Source organism: Sus scrofa, chromosome 2 (assembly GCF_054392235.1).
Source record: "Sus scrofa isolate SSC_HxYL_T2T_F1_AM1 chromosome 2, Sscrofa_HxYL_maternal_Yorkshire_Landrace_v2.0, whole genome shotgun sequence".
Lineage (NCBI taxonomy): Eukaryota > Metazoa > Chordata > Mammalia > Artiodactyla > Suidae > Sus > Sus scrofa.
Window position 1 is genome coordinate 84352220 of NC_139384.1, and position 17834 is coordinate 84370053.

Here is a 17834-nt window from a genome sequence, read left to right on the forward strand (position 1 = left end):
GGATCAAACCCACAACTTCGTGGTTCCTAGTCGGATTCGTTAACCACTGCACCACAACGGGAACTCCTAACTAGTCACATTCTTAACCCACTGAGCCACTACAGGAACTCCGGAAAGGCGCAAGCTTTTCTTTTTTTCTTTTTTTTTTTTTTGGTCTTTTTGCCATTTCTTGGGCCGCTCCTGCGGCATATGGAGGTTCCCAGGCTAGGGGTCGAATCGGAGCTGTAGCCACCGGTCTACGCCAGAGCCACAGCAACGAGGGATCCGAGCCGCGTCTGCAACCTACACCACAGCTCACGGCAACGCCGGATCTTCAACCACTGAGCAAGGGCAGGTATCGAACCCGAAACCTCATGGTTCCTAGTCGGATTCGTTAACCACTGCGCCACGATGGGAACTCCAAGCTTTTCAAATAATACTAACTTGCAACCGAGACTTAAGTCCCAAATAAAAATCCTTCTCCCACCAAACATCAACGTTCCAGACCCATGGCTCTTTCTCTCCCCAGTTCCTCGGCTGCTAAAACTCCCAGGGGTTCAAACAGTGTGTTCAAAACACATCTCTCAGTGGCCCCCCACGGGGGGTAGGTGCTATCAGACTCTCAATAGCAATTAAGATTCCTTAAATAGTCCCACCACAACGTATCAGCTGTAAAGCAGCTCCCCATAAGGCATAGAAAACATCATAATTACAGTGCAAAAAAGCTGTATTCCACATGCACTGGGTGAACCCTTGGAGATGGAAGATTCCTGGCTACAAAGAGGGGAGTGACTGCTCCTGGGAATCACTCCACCTCATCTTTACATTTAGGCCTCTCCATAGCCTATATTTAGACCAATTCTGTTGACTTGTTTCTGCTTTTGGGAAGTGGGAGGGGTGACCAGTGGAGAGGAGAGGACGGGAGGGGGGAGGGGAGAGAGGTGAGAGGAGGGAGGAGCTAGCAGAGAAGAGACCAGACTCCAAACTGATTTTGGATGAGCTCCTCTAACATGGCTCAGCTAAGCAAGTCTGGCTCTCAGCTCTAAAACCATGAAAACAGAGATGCACGCTCGAGGTTCCTGCCTCCCACCCCCGGCCCCGCTCTCCACTGGCTAAAGGAAGCGGATGGTACAGCCAGCAAGGTGCCACCAGCCCAGAGCCTGGAAATCTTTCCGGATGAGAGGAACCTGGAGAGCGGGACCCAGCTGGCTGGACACCCAGTGCCCAGGCCCTGGGGCCGGCCGGGCTGCAATCTGCCAGAGGGGCTGGGAGTGCATGACTCACCTGCATGGTCAGCCCCAACTTCTTGATCCGGTCCTTCCCCTCCTTGGTCCAAGGCCCCGGCTCGACATCGTCCCTACGCAGGAGGAAGCGCCACACCAGGAAGCCAGACTTGCCCTTCTCGGGCCAGTACCTCACCACCTGCCAGAGGAAGCATGGTGGTCAGTGACCTGGCGGAGGGACAGGTGCAGGGAGTGGGGGACACGGGGGGTGGGGGGAGGTCCCCAGTCACCTTGTAGATGCCATCATATCGGTTGCCCTCGACAGGGGCGTACTTGCTGTGCTTGCGGCCCTTGACGTTCCGCACCACTCGGACTGGCTTTCCTGACCGCCAGTCCTTGGCCTCGGCCCCTTTGCGGTCATTGATGGGGGCAAAGCAGTTCAGAGCCAGCGCCCTGTGGAGAGAGCCGGGCCCGCATGCTGTAGGCCGGATTGTCTCCCCAGAGAGAGGGAGTTGAGTCCCAACCTGCCAAGACCCCATGACCTTTGGGAAGAGGGTGCTTGCAGATGGAGTCAAGTTCAGAGGTGGTCAGAGTGGATCAGGGTGGCCCTGAACCCAAGAACTAGCGTCCTTCTGAGAAAAGGGAAACTGAGACTCACAGGGAACAGGGCCCCATGAAGACAAAGGCAGAGGCTGGAGTGTCCCATCTACCAGCCAAAGGACACCAAAGAAGGACCTTCCCCTAGGCATTTCAGAGGGAGGACGGCCCCTCGACACCCTGATTTCAGACAGTGGGTCTCTAGAATTATGCAAGAAGTCCCTAGTGTTTTTTGTTTGTGTTTTGGCCATTCCCAAGGCATGCAGAAACTCCTGGGCCAGGAATTGAACCTGCACCAGAGCAGCGACTTGAGCCGCAGTAGTGACAACACTGGATCCTGAATGTGCTCAGCCACCAGGGAACTCCAAAGTCTTATTTTTTTTAAACCACCCAACTTGTGGTGTTTTGTCACTGGAGCCACAAGACACAACATGCGGGGAAGATGCCATCCAGAAGGAGCTGGCACTCAATTGTGGGCTGGGCCAGCAGGTCTGTCCTGACAAGGGGTGCAGAAGCCTTGACTAAGTGAGCCAGAGGTTAGTGGGCCCAGCGCCTAGTACAACGATGCCGTCTTCCTCAAGTGAGCAGGAAAGACAGCTGCAGCTATGCAGCTGTCCTCCTATGCAGATGCACCCATTCAAGAACGGATTTCTCAGTTTTAAGTTCAGCTTTTATCACTTCATATTACCTCATGAGCAGTTCCTCACACCATTAAATCTCCTCCAAAAATGGGATTTTAAATGGCTCCCCAAATTTAAATATTCCACCAAATAAATATAACCCTTGCCTCTTTTGGCAAAAAGGCATTTAGTTATTGATATTTTGCTGGTTCAGGTAACAGCATGATAAACATCAACACACATAAAATGTTCACTTCCCTGTGTCTCATAAACACGCTTTTCAAGCAGGATTACAGGGTCATGATGAAGAACGGGTTCACGGCTCTTGCTACACATGGGCAAAGAGCCTTCTGGGAAGATGGGATTCACTTGTATTTCTACCATCAGCAGAAGGCTAGGCTATGCCTTGGCCTTCCTCAGTACTGGAGAATTAGGGGCCAACTTCACTGGGTAAGGAGTGCCTCCATCACTGCTTCAATGTCTATTTCTTTGATCACTGGAGCTGACCAAATTTTCATGGTCACTGGAGATCCGCATTCTTCTGCAGCATGATTTGCATGTCCTTTGCTCTTTTTTATTGATTTGGAATTGCTCTTTATATATAAGGACATATATATCGTCAGCTGGTGTGTTTGTGGCAGACTTTTCCTCCAAATCGTCAGCTGCCTTTTCATTCTACTTACAGGTTTTAGTGGTGTAATTTATAATATTTAGGTCATCAAATTTGTCTTTTCCTTTGGGTTTTATGATGCCGTTTACGCTTTCCTGGAATAGGGGCTCAGCAAACTTCTGCCTGCGCCTTGGTTTTGCAAAAAGTCTGATTGGAACGGAGCCGTGCACACTCTTTTCCGTGTGCTCTGTGGCTGCTTTTGTGCTGTAACGGCAGAGCTGAGGGGTTGCGACAGAGACCATGTGGCCTGCAAAGCGGAGTATATCTATTATCTGGCCTTTGTGGGGGGAAAGTTTGCCTCAATGCATCAGGATGACCCAAGGTCTGAGTGGACAGAGCAGGGAAGAGATGGCTGTCCACGATCTCTAGGTGCCACCACTCTCTCAATGGGCATCTAACTTCCTGCATAGGACATGCCCACACCAGACTAACCCCAGACCAACCCTCACCCCTGCGGAGCTGCTGGCAGACGAGGCTGACACAGGCTGGTGAAGAAATAGGAGCACGAGATTCTGCAAACCTGTTGGTGTTGGTGAGTTTCTGATCACAAGACTGTTCCGCAGTCCGCTTGTTCCCCGAAAGGTCTCGTCCACCGCTGCCGGTGTACGTGAACGAGTTCCCGTGGTCCTGAAACAGACATGAGGGCAGGCTGAACCCTCCACGCCGAGCAGGAGACCCAGTAAAAACTAACCCACACCCACCTATCAGGATGTCAGCTGTCAAAGAGACAGAAAATAATAAGCATTGGCGAGGATATGGCAAAACTGAAACCCGGTGCATGCCTGGAGGGGAGGCAAAATGGTGTAGCCACTGTGGGAAATCGTATAGAGGTTTGTCAAAAAATTAAAAAGAGGGGAGTTCCCATCGTGGCGCAGTGGTTAACGAATCCGACTAGGAACCATGAGGTTGCAGGTTCGATCCCTGCCCTTGCTCAGTGGGTTAACGATCTGGCGTTGCCGTGAGCTGTGGTGTAGGCTGAAGACACGGCTCGGATCCTGCGTTGCTGTGGCTCTGGCGTAGGCTGGTGGCTACAGCTCTGATTCAACCCCTAGCCCGGGAACCTCTATATGCTGCGAGAGCGGCCCAAGAAATGGCAAAAAGACAAAAAAAAAAAAAAAAAAATTAAAAACAGAAAAGTTCCCTGGTGGCTCAGTGAGTTAAGGATCCCAAGTTGCCACTGCTGTGGCTCTGGTTATGGCTGTGGTGTGGATTCAACCCCTGGCCTGGGAACTTCCGCATGCCACAGTTGTGGCCAAAAACAATTTAATTTAAAAACAGAATTACGGAGTTCCCGTCATGGCTCAGTGGTTAATGAATCCGACTAGGAACGATGAGGTTGCGGGTTCAATCCCTGGCCTCGCTCAGTGGGTTAAGGATCCAGCATTGCTGTGAGCTACGGCGTAGGTCGAAGACGTGGCTCAGATCCCACGGTGCTGTGGCTCTGGCATAGGCTGGTGGCTACAGCTCCAATTAGACCCCTATCCTGGGAACCTCCATATGCTGCAGGTGCGGCCCTAGAAAAGGCAAGAAAAAAGACAAAAAACAAAAATAAAAACAGAATCACCACATGATCCAGCAATCCCACTTCCAGGTTTATACCCAAAAGAACTGAGAATAGGGACTTGAAGAGATTTTGCAGACCCATGTTCATAGCAACATTATTCACAGTAGCTAAAATATGGAAACAACCCTAGTGGCCATTGATGGACGACTGGATAAACAAAATGTGGTCCAGCCACACAGTGGAATATTATTCAGCCTTAAAAAGGAAGGAAATTCTGACATCTGCTGCAACATGGATGGACCTTAAGGATATGATGCTCAGTGAGAAATGCCAAACAAAGGACAAATAGATGAGTCCACTTATATGTCAAATCCATAGAGATAGAAAGTAGGATGGTGGGGGCCAGGGGCTGGGGAGTCAGGGTTTAATGGAGACAGTTTCAGCTTTAAAAGGTGGGAAAATCCTATGTTGCACAACGTGGACGCACTTAATGCCACAGAGCTGTGCACAAAAAAATGTTAAGTTTTATGTTATGTGTTTCCCACCATGAAATAAAAATGAAGCCACCTCCCTACACTCACCACGTCGTCCTCATAGCCCCCGGCCAGCACCAGGGAGTATGCCCCATCGTTGCTCCGGCCGTGAATGCCCGCCACGTGAGGTCGATGGACTCCTGACTCGCTGACCTGCAGAAACCACCAAGCATGAAAGGCACCTTCTAGGCCAGCCACTGCAGGAAAGCGTGGCCCCTCTCCTCACTCCCGCCTTAGGAGCCAGCACCCAACTCTCCCACCAAAGGCATCACGCTGGGTCCAAGAACCTCTGCCCTCATAGCCTGAGCCCCAGGGCCCGGGCACCTGCAGGTACCTGGACTCTGAACCTCCACATGGTGCCCACGGGGATGCCCGGGATGGGGCCGTAGTGGTTGGATGGCACAATGGTACATTCCTTGGTGCGGCCCACGCATGCCATGCCCTGTCCAGTTAAAACAGAAGGGAGAGAAGTGTGAGCAGCCATGGGAGGCCAGGAGGGCATGGGGTTTGGGAGCGCAGGGCCGCCTCACCTTGCCCCAGTCCCGCTGTGAGGATGACGTGGCTGACGCCATCTTCGCCTTCTTCTTACTCTCCTTCAGCTTCTCCCCCGCCTGCACCACCTCGCTGGAATCGATCCGGCACTCGGGGCAGTACCTGCAACCACAGGGACGTCACTTTCTTCCTGCTCTCGGTCCCCTGCCACCTTGCACACCCAAGATAGGTGCAGGGGGGTTGAAAGCGAAGTCCATAACATTACATAAGAAATCCAATCACATGGGTCCCGTCTGAAGTGCTCAGTAGCCACGTGTGGCGAGGAGCGTCCAAGGTGGACGGCAGACCCTGACACCCGCCCCCTACCCCCCAGGGAATGGCAGTGCCTCAGCCCGCACATGGCAAACACATGGGGAAGTTCGACAGCACCATCACACTGCCATGGACTCGGGTTTCTTGATCTCTGAGAGGAGGGGGTGGTGCAAACAACAGCCACCTCTGTTCGTTGCTTGGGAGGGGCGTCAGACCAGAGCTGAGCGCTTCTCCAGCCTCCCTTCCAGTGCCCAGAGCATCGCAGCCCAGGGCCCTGCACCAGGGAGAGGCCAGGATACCCACTCTGCTTCCTGCCTGCCAAGCCCCCTTCCCCTCGGTCCAGGCCACGCGCGCCACAGAAAGCCTCCCTCAGCACCACCCCCGCCCTGTCATCACAGACTGTCCACCCTCCATCCACTCACCACTCTGCCTCGCTGGGGACGCTGCTGAGGGGCGGGCACAGGCAATACATATGGAAGGCCATGTCGCACTCGTCACACATCAGCTGCTTGTCGGGGTCCTGCTTGCCCCCGCACAGACGGCAGGCGCACATGCGGCACAGCTTCCGCGGGTTGTCCTTGCAGTGCTTACAGGTGGGCCCGCTCTTCCCTGGACATGGGAGGGTGGGGTCAGCTCAGGCAGGACCACCGCCCCCCACCCCGCCTCCCCAGCCGACACTCAGGGCAGGATCAGAACTCACTTCTCACGGGGGTTTCCACCAAGGGGCTCCCCTCCCCCGGGCGCTCGATCTTGAAAACCTCGTCGACAAAGATGATGCGACAGTCGTTAAGAGAATCATCCCTGCGAGAGACCAGCCATTAGGACCTTCCAGCAGCCAGCCCTGCGAGGCAGGCGCCTGAGACTCCGCCACCTCAACCCCTCAGAGCCCACAAACACCCCCCACCCCCTGCCTCTGAATTGATCAGTGGAGAGGCTTCCCCAGGGCCTCCTACACTCGCTCAGCTGCCCTCCTTGCCAATTTCAGTGCTACCAGATCAGGGACAAGGCAAAAACAACAGATAAACCAGATTTTCACTACATGATAACTTTGAGAGAATAATTTCTAACCTGCAGGCAGGCAAGTCCCAGTTTTAAGGCACAAACTGTAAAGTCAAGTCTGATCAAAACACAAAACCTCCTACAGCTCTGATTCAGTCCCTACCAGAGGAACTTCCATAGGCCATGCATACGGCCTTACAAAGGCAAAAACAAACAAAAAAACAACAAAACTCCTCTAAGTGAAAATGACCCGGAATTCTCATTGTGGCTCAGCTGGTTACAAACCGGACTAACATCCACGAGGACGCAGATTCGATCTCTGGCCTCTCTCAGTGGGTGAAGGATCTGGTGTTGCTGTGGCTGTGGCGTAATATAGGCCAGCAGACGCAGCTCTTATTCGACCCCTAGCCTGGGAACTTCCCATATGCTGCTCGTTCAGCCCTAACAAGCAAAAAAAATAAAATAAAATGACCCCATGTCCATCTGATCACCCCACCACTTACACTGGCAACAACATCCCAGGGGAAGCGAATGTGAGTCACAATATGTAACTTCACTTTCTAAGAATGACATTTAAAAAGTAAAAGCAGGAGTTCCTGTCGTGGCGCAGTGGTTAACGAATCCGACTAGGAACCATGAGGTTGCGGGTTCGGTCCCTGCCCTTGCACAGTGGGTTAACGATCCGGCGTTGCCGTGAGCTGTGGTGTAGGTTGCAGACGCGGCTCGGATCCCGCGTTGCTGTGGCTCTGGCGTAGGCCGGTGGCTACAGCTCCGATTCAACCCCTAGCCTGGGAACCTCCATATGCCGCGGGAGCGGCCCAAGAAATAGCAACAACAACAACAACAAAAAAAAAAGACAAAAAGACAAAAAAAATAAAAAATAAAAAAATAAAAAAATAAAATAAAATAAAAAGTAAAAGCAGACAGAATCAATCAGACAGTTGTATGTAACCCAATGTATACAAAGTATCATTTCAACATGTACTGAACATTAAGGAATTATTAACAAGCTGGTTAACATTCTTTTTCAGCACTATGTTTTTGAAATCCAGTGTGTATTTTATCCTCATGGCACATCTTGGTGTGTCCTGGCCCCAGTTCAAGTGCTTGGCAGCATGTGTGGCTCGTGGCTACAAGACCAGATGGCACAGGTCCTGATCTACCCACCAGTTCATGGGAAACCCAGGGACAGCAGAACAGAGGATATGACACCACGAGGAGGCCAAAATCCAGACTGCAGATTCTATGGGACAAACAACCAGTCTTCCCCAGCAAATAAATTAAGGAAAAGGGAGAAAAAAGAACAGGAAACCGAAATATAAAAGGGACTGAAAAGAGACCAGAGACCTAGCTGAAATCTGTGGACATTACTTAGACCTTAAATAAATGGCTGGAAAAAAAGTGAGATAACTGAAGACCAAACAATGACTGGATATGTGCTAAGAAATTAGTTTATTTTTATGTCATAATAATAGCATTAAAATTAGGTTTTTTTATGCATGGACTGAGAGATGATGATACTTAGTGAATTAAGTCAGAAAGAGAAAGACAAATACCATATGATATCACTTACATGTGGAATCTGAAATATGACACAAATGAATTTATCTATGAAACAGTTCTCACAGACACAGAAAACAGACCTGCGGTTGCCAAGGAGGAAGAAGGTGGGGAGGGAAGGACTGGGAGTCAGGGTTAGCTGATACAAACTAGTAAATATAGAATTGATAAACAACAAGGTTCTGGAGTTCCTGCTGTGGCTCAGTGGTTAACGGACCCGACTAGCATCCATGAGGATGAGGGTTCGATCCCTGGCCTTGCTCAGTGGGTTAAGGATCCGACATTGCTGCAGCTATGGCTTAGGCGGCAATTTTGGCTCAGATATGATCCCTGACCCAGAGATACCATATGCCCTGGGGTGGCCAAAAAAGAAAAATAACTAAATGATAATAAAAATAAAATGGCAGGAGTTCCTGTCGTGGCTCAGTGGTTAACAAATCCGACTAGTAACCAAGACGTTGCAGATTTAATCCCTGGCCTCCCTCAGTGGGTTAAGGATCCAGCATTGCCGTGAACTGTAGCAGATGCAGCTCGGATCCTGTGTTGCTGTGACTGTGGCGTAGACCAGAGGCTACAGCTCCGATTGGACCCCTAGCCTGGGAACCTCCACATGCTGTGGGTGCAGCCCTAAAAAGACAAATAAATAAATAAATAAAATGGCAGGCTCAAGCCCTAACATACCAATTATTATTATTACTATTTTTTCATTTTAGAGCCTCGCTCGCAGCATGTGGAGATTCCCAGGCTAGGGGTCTAATCGTTGCTACAGCTGCCAACCTACGCCACAGCCACAGCAAAGTGGGATCCAAGCCATGTCTGTGATCTACGCCACAGCTCATAGCAATACTGGATCCTTAACCTACTGCACAAGGCCAGGGATCGAATCCGCAACCTCACGGTTCCTGGTCAGTTTTGTTTCTGCTGCGCCATGATGGGAACTCTTCAATAATTATCTTAAATGTAATTGATCTAGACACAGTTGATCTTTGATCAACATGAATTTGAATTGCACAAATCCAGTTATAGGCAGATTTTTTTTCAATAGTAACTACAGTACCACACAATCCCTCATTGGTTGAATCCTCAGATTCGAAGAAAACGCAGAGTGGAGGGCTAACTCTCAACTGCAGAGGGTCAGTACCTCTGCACAACCCCCTACGTTTTCCAAGTGTCAGTAACGTATGCCAATTAAAAGGCAGACTCCCGGAGTTCCTATCATAGCTCAGTGGGTAACCAACCTGACTAGTATCTATGAGGACTCGGATTCAAATGATCCCTGGACTCGCTCATGGGTTGAGGATACAGTGTTGAAGTGAGCTGTGGTATAGGTCACAGATGTGGCTCAGATCCCACTTTGCTGTGGCTGTGGTGTAGGCTGGCAGCTGTAGCTCTGACTGGACCCCTAGTCTAGGAACCTCCATATGTCACAGTGCACAGTGCAGACCTAAAAAGACCAAAAAAAAGTGGGGGGGGAGCAGACTTAACAGAGTGAATAAAAAAATGACCCCACTATACACTGTTTACAGGAAGCTCCAAATTCAACCACAGAGGTTGAAAAATGATACACCATGCAAACATTTACTTTAAAAAAGTGTGTCAATATACACACACGCTCAGTAAAGTAGACATCAGAGCAAAGAAAATTACTAGAGACAAATGGGGACATTAACATCGGGACTAGGAAGACATAACACACAAAAGTGTGTTTGCACCAAACAATATATCCTTGTGATTATGAAGCTGAAAGGAGAAATAGCTAAGTCCAGTCACAGCCAGGCACCGCAACATGCCCTCAGCAACTGACAGAAGTACTAGACAGAGTTAGAAGACGTGAACAACAGTCAACCAACACAGTCTAGCTGATGTAAATATGACCTTCCGGCCAACAACAAAATACACTTTTTTTTTTCTTTTTGGCCTCGCCTGCCTGGGCCACTCAGTGACAAATGCTGGATCCTTAACTCACTGCACCACAAGGGAACTCCAGAATATACTCTTTTTTTTTTTAAGCAACCGTGTACTATTTACCGAGACTGATCCCATTCTGGACCATAAAACAAACCCTGACAAGGACTGAAGTCACAGATTTTGTTCTTTGACCGTAACAGAGTCAAACTAAAAATCAACAATGGAAAGACAATGCAAAAATCTCTAAACACTTAGGGAGTTCCCTTGTGGCTCAGCAGGTTAAGGATCCAGTGTTGCCACGGCTGTGGCTGTGGTTACAGCTGTGGCTCGGGTTCGATCCCTGGCCTGGGAACTTCTGTCTGGGAATAGTTTGGTCAAAAAAAAAAAAAAAAATCTCTAAACACTTGGGAGTTAAATAGCATACTTCTTAATAAGCCAGGAGCCAAAGAGGAAGACGTCTCAAAGAAAATTTTAAACATAGAACTGAATAGAAGTTCCCACTGTGGTTCCCACTGTTGAGTCCTCAGAGGGTTAAGGACCCAACACTCTCTGTGAGGATGCAGGTTTGATCCGTGGCCTCGCTCAGTGGGTTAAAGATCCAGTGCTACCACAAGCTGCAATGTGAGTCACAGATGCAGCTCAGATCTGCAGTGTAGGTCACAGCTGCAGCTCTGATTCCACCCCAGGCCTGGGAACTTCCAAATGCCATTGGTGTGGCCGTAAAAAAAATTAATTAACTAATTAATTTTTTTAAAAAGAGAACTGAATAAAAAGAAAAACATAACGCACCAAAATATGTGAAGTCAATTAAGGCAGTGCTGAGAGGGAAATTTACAACACTAAATGCTTAAATAAGGCTGACAATAATCTAGGTTGCTATCTCAAAAAAACTAGAAGAGCAAAATCAACAAAGAAAGGAGAAGGGAAAAAACTATAAAGATGAGAGCAGAAATCAATGATATGAAAAACAGGGAAACAACACAGAAAAGCAATGAAACTAAAAGCAGGTTATTTTCTAACAATGGCATCACTGCACATGGCCGAGCCCAGGGACATTGCCCCTTGATGCCCCCATCGGCCTCCTCCTGGTCTCCCTGCTGCCATGCTGCCCCCTTCAGTCAATTTCCTGACTCAATCTTCCTAATCGAAGGCTGAAGCCTGTGGCTCTCGTGCTCCCAGGCTCCCACTGCTGTCAGCAAAGAAAATACACACCAGTTGCCTACCACTCCTGGCCATGCTCTGAATATTTCCTCCCTCCCTTTCTCCCTCCACTCCAGCCCACTGGCCTCCTTGTGGGACCACAAACACCAGGGCCTCTGCAATTGCTGTGCTGCACTCCGGACACTGTTGCCCAGATACTCGTGTCTATAGCCAATACATACAGTGGAGTATTAGGCAGCCATGAAATAAGAAAGTTCATCATGCAATATGGATGAACCCTGAGGATGTACTCAGTGAAAGCCAGACACACAGGCAGTCCCTAGAGGAGTGAAATCCACAGAGACAGGGAGTCGATGGTGGGGCATTAGTGTTTCATGGGGACAGAGTTTCCGTTTGGGAAGATGAGAAAGTCCTAGAGATGACAGTGGGGATGGGTGTCTTCCGGGGATGGTCCGTTTTCTATACAGGAACACAAGCACAGAGGCAAGTACAACAGAGCATGACAAATATTTTCTGCAAAGAGCCAGACAGTAAATACTTCTGGCTTTGTGGGCCACACAGTCCCTTCCACAGCTACCCAGCTTGCCTTGCTACCACCAAGCAGCCATAGGGCATCAGTACACAGATGGGCAAGGCTCTGTGATGATAAAACTTTATTTGCCGAAAGGCGAAGGCCACAGGCAGCCTGATGATCCCCGTAGGGAGGGCCCCTGGGTGTGGGTGGGTGTGTGTGTGTGTGTGTGTGTGTGTCTGTGTGTATGCACGCATGCTGCTACTCTGTGTATGTTCACGCCTGCCTGTGCACAGAGTGGCCTTGGAAGGTACCAGGAACAGTCATGTCTCCAGAAAGGAGAACCCAGTGACCAAGCGACAAAGACAAAGAATATTTACATATTAACAGTTTGACCTTCATTACTGTCTGGATTTTGCCATGTTTGGACTTTTCCCCCATTTGCCAAATTCAGAACAATAAACACAAGAGAACAAGGAAGCTTGAACCCTCCACCGGTGGCCCAGAGCTGGTTCCCCAGGCGAGGTGAAGTGAGGTGGGGAGGGAGAATGGTGACCCAGGGACAGGACCCAGCTGGGCCACCAACTCACCCGATCCTGACGTTGGCGTGCAGCTCCCGCGCCGTCCGGGTCTCCCGCTTGCGCAAGATCTCCGCGTCGTACCAGAAGCCGCGGTCCTTGGGGCTGTCGGTATTGTAGTTGAGCATGACCACCTGGCCCACCTCCAGCTCATGCCACTTAAGGATCTGTCGGGCCCGAGCCCGGACGTCCCTCGAGCTCAACTGGACCACTCCATTCTCGGGATAGCTGGAAGGAAAGGCCCGCACTTAGACCCCACGTGCCAGTGGACCTCTCTCCCATGATGGACTGGGACTGGGTTGCACTCATCCTAGCGGCACAGAAAGGCCCCTCCTTGGTGCTTTCCCCTCCCCCATGATCTGATTCACTGGCCTCGAACCACACAGGGATAGAGACACATTCCAATTACAGAAGGTATCACCGGGGTAAGTGCCTCCCCTAAAAAGCTATGTTGTGGCTCAGCAGGTGAAGGACCTGACATCTGTGGGAGGCAGGTTCCACCCTGGCCTCACTCAGCTGAGGTGTAGGTTGCAGGTGCAGCTCAGATCCAGTGTTACTGTGGCTCTGGCAAAGTCCTCAGCTGCAGTTCCAATTCGGCGCCCGGCCCAGAACTTACATATGCACAGGTGTGGCCTTAAACAAAAATAAATTAAAAAATAAACAAAAAATAGGAAAAGGAGGAGCTCCCGTTGTGGCTCAGTGGTAATGAACCCAACTAGTATCCAGGAGGATGCGCGTTTGATCTCTGGCCTCTGCTCAGGGGGTTAAAGATCCAGTGTGCCTGTGAGCTTTGGTGAAGGTCGCAGATGAGGCTGGGATCTGGGGTTGCTACGGCTGTGGTGTAGGCTGGCGGCTGCAGCTCTGATTTGATGCATAGCCTGGGAACCTTCATGTGCCACAAGTATGGCCAATAAATAAATAAATAAAGCAAGCAAGCAAGCAAGCTAGCTATGTTGGGAATTCCCTGGTGGCCTAGTTGTTAAGGAACCAGTGTTGTCACTGCTGTGGCAGTGTTCAATCCCTGGCATGGGCACCTCTGCATTCTGTGGGTACAGCCAAAAGACCAAAAAAAATAAAAGAAAGAAAGAAAGAAAAAGAAAAGCTATGTTGGAGTCCTAACCCCTGGTATGTGGGAGTGGGACCTTATTTGGAAATCGGGTCACTGAAGATGTAATGAATTAAAAGGAGGTCATGCTAGAATAGGGTGACCCTAAATCCAGAGACTGGTGTCCTTCTAAGAAGAGGAGATGAGGCTCAGACAGAGGAGGAGGACATGGGACCAGGGGGCAAAAGCTGGAGTGACTCGACCGCAAGCCAAGGATTTGCCGCAGCCGCCGCCCACTCCACCACCACAACCACCAAGCTGGGAGCAGCAGGAAAAATTCTCCCCACCAGGTTCCAGAAGGGTCACTGCCCTGCTACCACCTTGGCTTTGGACTTGTAGCCTCCAGGACTGTCAGAGAATAAACTACTTGAGCAACAGTAGTGGTACTTTGTTATGGCAGCCCTAGGAAACTGAGAAGGAACTCAAGGCAGGGAAAAACAACTCTTCCCACATACATGTATTGAAAGTAATTTTTATAGAAAGATAGATATTATTTCATTTATGTAAATACACTATACTGGACCACAGATGATAAGAAGGCATATTCTGGTTATGTAAGAATATTCCAGAAGTTCCCATTGTGGCTCAGCAGTAATGAACCTAACTAGTATTCATGCAGACAAGGGTTTTTGATCCCTGGCCTCACTCAGTGGGTTAAGAATCCAGTGCTGCTGTGAGCTGTGGTGTAGGTCACAGACTCGGCATGGATCCCGAGTTGCCATGGCTATGGGGTAGACAGGCAGCTAAGGTTCCGATTTGATCCCTAGCTGGGAACTTCCCTATGCTGTGGGTGCAGCCCTAAAAAGACAGGAAAAAAAAAAAAATTCCATCAGCAAGAAAATTAAGCTTCAGCTGTGAGGGGGACAACTCCAAGTCTACTGGACCCCCTAAATCTAAACTGGTGCTCGTTTTTGCTAATAAACCACCAAGAACCAGGGTCACCAAACTTTTCCTGGGAAGGACCAAATAGTATCTTCAGCTTTGTGCGCCAGAGGGTCTCAGCTGTGAATACTCGACTCTGCTATTATTACCACAAAAGCAATCACAGACAAGATGTAAACGTGGTCATATAAAGCTGCACATCAAAACGCTGTTTTGATAAAGCTTTATTTGCAAAAACAGGCTGTGGGCCAGATTTGGCCTGAGGGCCAGAGCGAGCGGTCCCTGACCCCGAGGATGGGACCCTTGCACCTACTGCAATTCACTCATCCAATTACTCCAAAAATCTTTCGATTGAGGCCGTGGATATGCCAGATGCTCGTGGAGGCAGAAGGGACCCAGCAGAGAACCAGATGAAGTCCCCGTGCCCTACAGAATATTAGCTCCCTGCAGGCCACATGCCTGTCCTGTCATGGACTGAACTGTATCCCCCAAGTTCATACACTGAAGCCCTAACCCCCCATGTGACTGAATTTGGAAACAGGTCCTGTAGGGAAGCATCAAGAAGATTGAATGAAGTCATCAAGGCACGGCCCTAATCTGACAGGGTCGGTGTCCTCATCAGAGGAGGGTGAGACCCCAGGGCACTCTCTCTTTCATGTGCACAGAGGAAAGACCACGTGAAGGGCAGTGGGAAGATGGTCCTCTACGAGCCAAGAAGAGAGACCTCATCAGAAACTAACCCTGCCAGCCCTCGGATCTCAGGCTTCCAGCCTCTAGAACCATGAGAAATGGCTGAGGTTGAGGCGGCCCAGCCTGTGGTTGTTGTCTCGGCCACTCAAGCCCACTCAGACACCCTCTTTTCACAGACGAGACTGCCCCATGCCTACCTTGGGGCCTGCACAGTTAGTGCACTATAAATACCGGACGTTCCAGCGAGGGAGATCGAGGCTGCATAGCACAGTCTCACAGGGTGCCATGTGGTGTGAATTAAGATGAGGCAGGAAACGGGGGACCTGCACCCCAAACGGACGACCAGGGCAGAGTTCTCCGAGGAGGTGTCCATAACACTGGTCCCCAGAGGGTGACCTCTGTGTGGTTGGGGATCATGATGGTGGGGCCTCAAATCCTGATTATGGCCCCCAGGCAGTTCTAGCGCCAGGTTCCGTCCGTGGAGCCGCCCCAGGGGTACTTACTCTTCGTATTTCACGTGATAGATGACATCGTCCTCCAGCGTCGAGCTGGAGCTGGAGCTGGAGCTGCAGGGCCTGTCCTGGGCAACTGTCTTCTTTGTCACCCTGATGACCTGGGCCTCGAACCATGCACCCATGTTTGTGTCCCGTGCATCCACATACTCGCCGGCCTACGGCGGGGGGGGGAGGGGGGAAAACTCTCCTTCGACCCAAGGCAGGCACCTCTGGTGGGCAAACCCACCAAGGGCCGGCTCTGTTCCAGGGCCGTGGAGCTTTGTGCCACAGTGCTCTGGGGGAGGCTGTCCTGGGAGCTATGGGGGATGGAGCAGCATCCCCAGCCCCCATTCACTCGATGCCAGGAGCCCCCCAATCATGAGAACCCCAGATTTCCCCAGACATTGTCCAGTGTCCTCTGGCAACAGAACCATCCCTGCCATGGGGCCCACAGAGGCCAGAATCGCCCATTTTCCCAGAGCAGCGGGGAGGCCAGGTCCTTCCAAGAAACTTCACGATCTTAGAGAGCCTCCTGCAGGCCTGGACACGGGACTCGGCTGTAAGGGCAGGAAGGATCCCCCAGTATTTATGTTTCCACCAGGAAACCTGGAGGAGATGTTCACAGCAGGATGGGATGCCTGGCCACAGGGATGAGGGCCAAAGGAACAGGGGAACACTCCTGGTGTGCAGAGGTGCCCCAGCCTCCCACTGGAGCCTCACCTTGTAGAGGCCCAACTCCGTCTCGTCCCATGTATCTTCATCTGCCTTCACTTCGGGCTCATTGGCGGCCTCACCGCTGTTGGAGGACTTGTCCGACTCGCTCTGGCCCAGGCAGCAGCCCGAGTCCGTGTCAGAAAGCTCTGAGTCTCTCTCCTTGCTGCTGCTGCTGCTGCTGCTGCTGCTGCTGCTGCTGCCGCCGCCACCGCCACCACCACTATTGCTGCTGTCACCACTGCTGCCGCCGCCACCTGGGGACAACATGGGGCTCTGCCGGACCAGGAGCTGGATGGTGTCATTCAGGCGCACGTCGTAGTCAAACAGAGTGTGGCCGTCCTCCATCTGCAGGGACATGAGGCGAGGTAACTGGACACAGAAAGCACCAAGGGCAAAGGACCGAATCCACCCTCGTGGAGAGATTGAGCTGCAACAGACGGCTCCTGGGGCTACAGCCACCCCTCCCCCAAATTCCCCAGGTCCTCTGAGTGAGTGCTGTCACTGCTACTGTGTCTCGGATGTCCATCCTGGGTGTCAGGGGGGTTTAATATTTTATGGGCTTTAAAACTTTTGTTGCTGTAACAGGTGTCACCTGTATACACTGGTGCTCAACTGAGGGCCATCCTGCCCCCAGGGGACCTTTTCTGGTTGTCATGACAGGGTGGGGATTGCCCAGATGGCCCCCACGGAGGGTGACTCAAACCAATGCCCACAGCACTGGCAGGTGGGTCAGGGGAGTCCTGACCTGAGTGAACAAAGGGCACGTGCCCCCTGACATCCACCAGGTTCCTTGTGAGACTTTAGCTCAAACCTTATCCACTCAGGCCACCTCTCTTTTTTTTTTTCCCTCTTTTTGCCTTTTCTAGGGCTGCTCCCGTGGCATATGGAGGTTCCCAGGCTAGGGGTCCAATTGGAACTGTAGCCGCCAGCCTAGGCCAGAGCCACAGCAACGCGGGATCCGAGCTGCATCTGCAACCTACACCACAACTCACAGCAACTCGGGATCCTTAACCCACTGAGCAAGGGCAGGGATCGAACCTGCAACCTCATGGTTCCTAGTCGGATTCGTTAACCACTGAGTCACGACGGGAGCTCCAGGCCACCTCTCTATTAACTCCTCTATCCTAATCCCACCCACACTGTCCTCGCTGACGGGGAGCCCCCCAGGGCACACCGCCAACACCCAACAGGGACCCTCATTTTACACATTTTGCTGGATCCAGATGACCCTAAGGTAGGCTCTACCGCAGCACCGCAGACAGCTGGGGCTCACTCTCCGATGGGGGCAGGGCTTTACGGACA

General features: G+C 51.0%; 1 protein-coding gene across 2 annotated transcripts in view; it reads right to left on the reverse strand.

Annotated features, from left to right (window-relative positions):
- The window catches only part of UHRF1 (ubiquitin like with PHD and ring finger domains 1), a 33691-nt gene that overhangs the window by 6693 nt on the left and 9164 nt on the right, over positions 1–17834 (reverse strand). For both annotated transcript variants that reach the window (XM_005661320.4, XM_005661321.4), the window contains exons 3-13: positions 16539–16877; positions 15828–15994; positions 12660–12875; positions 6631–6731; positions 6353–6539; positions 5657–5780; positions 5461–5568; positions 5175–5279; positions 3610–3716; positions 1493–1655; positions 1264–1401 (exon numbers count right to left, since the gene is read on the reverse strand). In XM_005661320.4, the coding sequence (XP_005661377.2) occupies positions 1264–1401; positions 1493–1655; positions 3610–3716; positions 5175–5279; positions 5461–5568; positions 5657–5780; positions 6353–6539; positions 6631–6731; positions 12660–12875; positions 15828–15994; positions 16539–16877 (1755 nt within the window). The remainder of the gene's footprint in view (positions 1–1263; positions 1402–1492; positions 1656–3609; positions 3717–5174; positions 5280–5460; positions 5569–5656; positions 5781–6352; positions 6540–6630; positions 6732–12659; positions 12876–15827; positions 15995–16538; positions 16878–17834) is intronic.